The sequence below is a fragment of the Bos indicus x Bos taurus genome, chromosome 6 (genome assembly GCF_003369695.1).
Source record: "Bos indicus x Bos taurus breed Angus x Brahman F1 hybrid chromosome 6, Bos_hybrid_MaternalHap_v2.0, whole genome shotgun sequence".
Lineage (NCBI taxonomy): Eukaryota > Metazoa > Chordata > Mammalia > Artiodactyla > Bovidae > Bos > Bos indicus x Bos taurus.
In genome coordinates, this window is record NC_040081.1 from 48908841 (window position 1) to 48911830 (window position 2990).

At 35.5% G+C, this 2990-nt stretch overlaps 1 protein-coding gene across 1 annotated transcript; it reads left to right on the forward strand.

Moving 5' to 3' along the window:
- Positions 1-400: 400 nt before the first annotated feature.
- LOC113894609 (nucleosome assembly protein 1-like 1) lies at positions 401-827 on the forward strand. The gene has a single exon (XM_027545300.1). The coding sequence runs from the start codon at positions 401-403 to the stop codon at positions 794-796; it is 396 nt and encodes a 131-aa protein (XP_027401101.1). The 3' UTR covers positions 797-827.
- The last annotated feature ends 2163 nt before the right edge of the window (positions 828-2990 follow it).

The following is a 2990-nucleotide window of genomic DNA, read 5'->3' on the forward strand; positions in this document are numbered from 1 at the left end:
TGATAAATAACTGCTGCCATTTCAGGTTTTTGTCTGTTACGAACTTGTAGAGAAAAAAAAAAATCTTTATACCCAATTTCTAATTATCTAGACTCCCAAAAGTATCAAACTGGAGAATCCCCTGGCTTACGTTGTATCCAAGTCTTAACACCTAAAATCTCTTTAACTCCCTCCACTCTTTCTCCTTTTTTATAAATAAGAAAGACAAACAACATTTTACATGAGGATAAGAAAAAATCTTGAAGTTAACAGATTTTTGAACTTCTGTTGTGGGATTTCAGTGAAGTTCCTTATTGCTGATTGACAAATAATTCATGGAAAAAGGTAATGCAGGGCAAGGGTTTCAAGGGAAGTACTGCTAAAAATAGAAAATACCAGATGAACATAGCAATTAAGAAACATGGGGTCAGAACCAGATGATTCTGATCTGTTTTCTTTTGATGGACCAGAAATTGTGGGTTGTACAGGGTGCCAGATAGATTGGAAAAAAGAAAAGAATATCACTTTGAAAATGATTAAGAAGCAGAAACACAAGGGACGTGGGACAGTTCATACTGTGACCAAAACAGTTTCTGATGACTCTTTCTCTAATTTTTTTGCCCCTCCTGAAGTTCCTGAGAGTGGAGATCTGGATGATGATTCTGAAGGTATCCTCGCTGCAGACTTTGAAATTGGTCACTTTTTATGTGAGCGTATAACCCCAAGATCATTGTTATACTTTACTGGAGAAGCTATTGACGATGATGATAATTATGATGAAGGTGAAGAAGCAAATGAGGTAAAGTTTACCAAATGAGCAAATAATTCTCTGTTTAACACATTGAGAAGCAAATTGAGTGACTTATGTATTCCACTGGTATATTCATTATTCCATGATATAGTATAAAAATGTTTTTTGGAAAAACATGGTTTTAGAATTCTACATCCAAGCAATGTATGTATGAAGTTTCAATAAAATGCAAAACTCAGAGAAAAAAAAAAAGAAAAGAAAGAAACATGGGATATTCATCTTTATTGATAAAAAATAGAAAAAATTCTGATGACTTAGTGTGTCATCTCTGAGCTAATTAAGTATGATTTCTAGGCTTAGATTTGTGAGTCTAACCAACTTGCATTAAAATATATGAAAAAAATCATATAAGAACTTAATTATAAACTCATATATTTTGCTTTAATTATTTTTTCATGTGTAATTGGTCAATATGACTGTTTTTAAAATGCTGTCTTAAAGATGGAGTGTAGACTACTTACTGTAGAAGTTATAATGTCACACAGTTCTTATCCTGCTAAATTTATCATGTTTGTCAGTTTAAGTAGGTAGCTTCTGTGAAACACACTTCATTGTGATGAAATTCTCTATATTAATATTGATCCCACAAACTTATCACATAAAACTGGTACTTAATATTTACATGTAATAGTTCTTTGCTTCTCCTTATGGCATAGCTCCACTAGCTTTGCCCTTGTGATGCTTCCTAAGGCCCACTTAACTTCACATTTCAGGATATCTGGCTCTAGGTGAGTGATCACACCGTTGTGATTATCTGGGTTGTGAAGATCTTTTTTGTACAGTTCTTCTGTGTATTCTTGCCACCTCTTCTTAATATCTTCTGTCAGATCCATACCATTTCTTTCCTTTATTGTGCCTATCTTTGCATGAAAAGTTCCCTTGGTATCTCTAACTTTCTTGAAGAGGTCTCTAGTCTTTCCCATTCTATTGTTTTCCTCTATTTCTTTGCATTGATCACTGAGGAATTTCTTATCTCCTTGCTATTCTTTGGAACTCTGCATTCAAATGGATATATCTTTCCTTTTCTCCTTTGCCTTTCAGTTCTCTTCTTTTCATAGCTATTTGTAAGGTCTCCTCAGACAACCACATTGCCTTTCTTTTCCTTGGGGATGGTCTTGATCCCTATCTCCTGTACAATGTCATGAACCTCCATCCATAGTTCTTCAGGCACTCAGTCTATGAAATCTAATCCCTTAAATCTATTAATCACTTCCACTATATAATTGTAAGGGATTTGATTTAGGTCATACCTGAATGGTCTATTGGTTTTCCCTACTTTCTTCAAAATCGCTGCAGATAGTGACTGCAGCCATAAAATTAAAAGACTCTTGATCCTTGGAAGAAAAGTTATGACCAGCTTAGACAGCATATTAAAAAGCAGAAACATTACTTTGCCAATAAAGGTCCAAGTAGTCAAGGCTATGGTATTTCCAGTACTCATGTTTGAATGTGACAGTTGGACCCTAAAGAAAGCTGAGCACTGAAGAATTAATTCTTTTGAACTGTGGTGTTGGAGAAGACTCTTGAAAGTCCCTTGGACTGCAAGGAGATCCAACCAGTCCATCCTAAAGGAAATAAGTCCTCAATATTCATTGGAAGGACCTATGCTGAAGATGAAACTCCAGTACTTTAGCTACCTGATGGGAAGAACTGGCTCATCTGAAAAGACCCTGGGAAATATTGAAGGCAGGAGGAAAAGGGGACAACAGAGGATGAGATGGTGGGATGGCATCACTGATTCAATGGACATGAGTTTGCATAAACTCCGGGAATTGGTGATGGACAGGGAGGCCTGGCATGCTGCAGTCCATGGGGTCTCAAAGAGTAGGACACGACTGGGCAACTAAACTGAACTGAACTGAGATGCATAACTTCTTCCCACCATCACTCAAAAACACAGTGTTTTCTCTTAAAAATATAGTACATTCAGTTTAGGGAAAATATGCAGCAGGCTACATAGAAATAACTGAAGACACCAGCCTCATGATACATTTAGAATTTAGTTAAAAACAGTAAATTTTTTTATTTTTTAATTTTTTTGTCAAAATAATATATTCTTTTAGTTTTTCCCAGGTTTATATATTCATTTTTGGTTAAGTTGGTTGTATATAGAAATAATTCTTAAACATTTGAAAAATGCTAACCACAATTTACCCCACTCCCTTACTCTTGCCTGGAGAATCCCATGGATGGAGGAGCC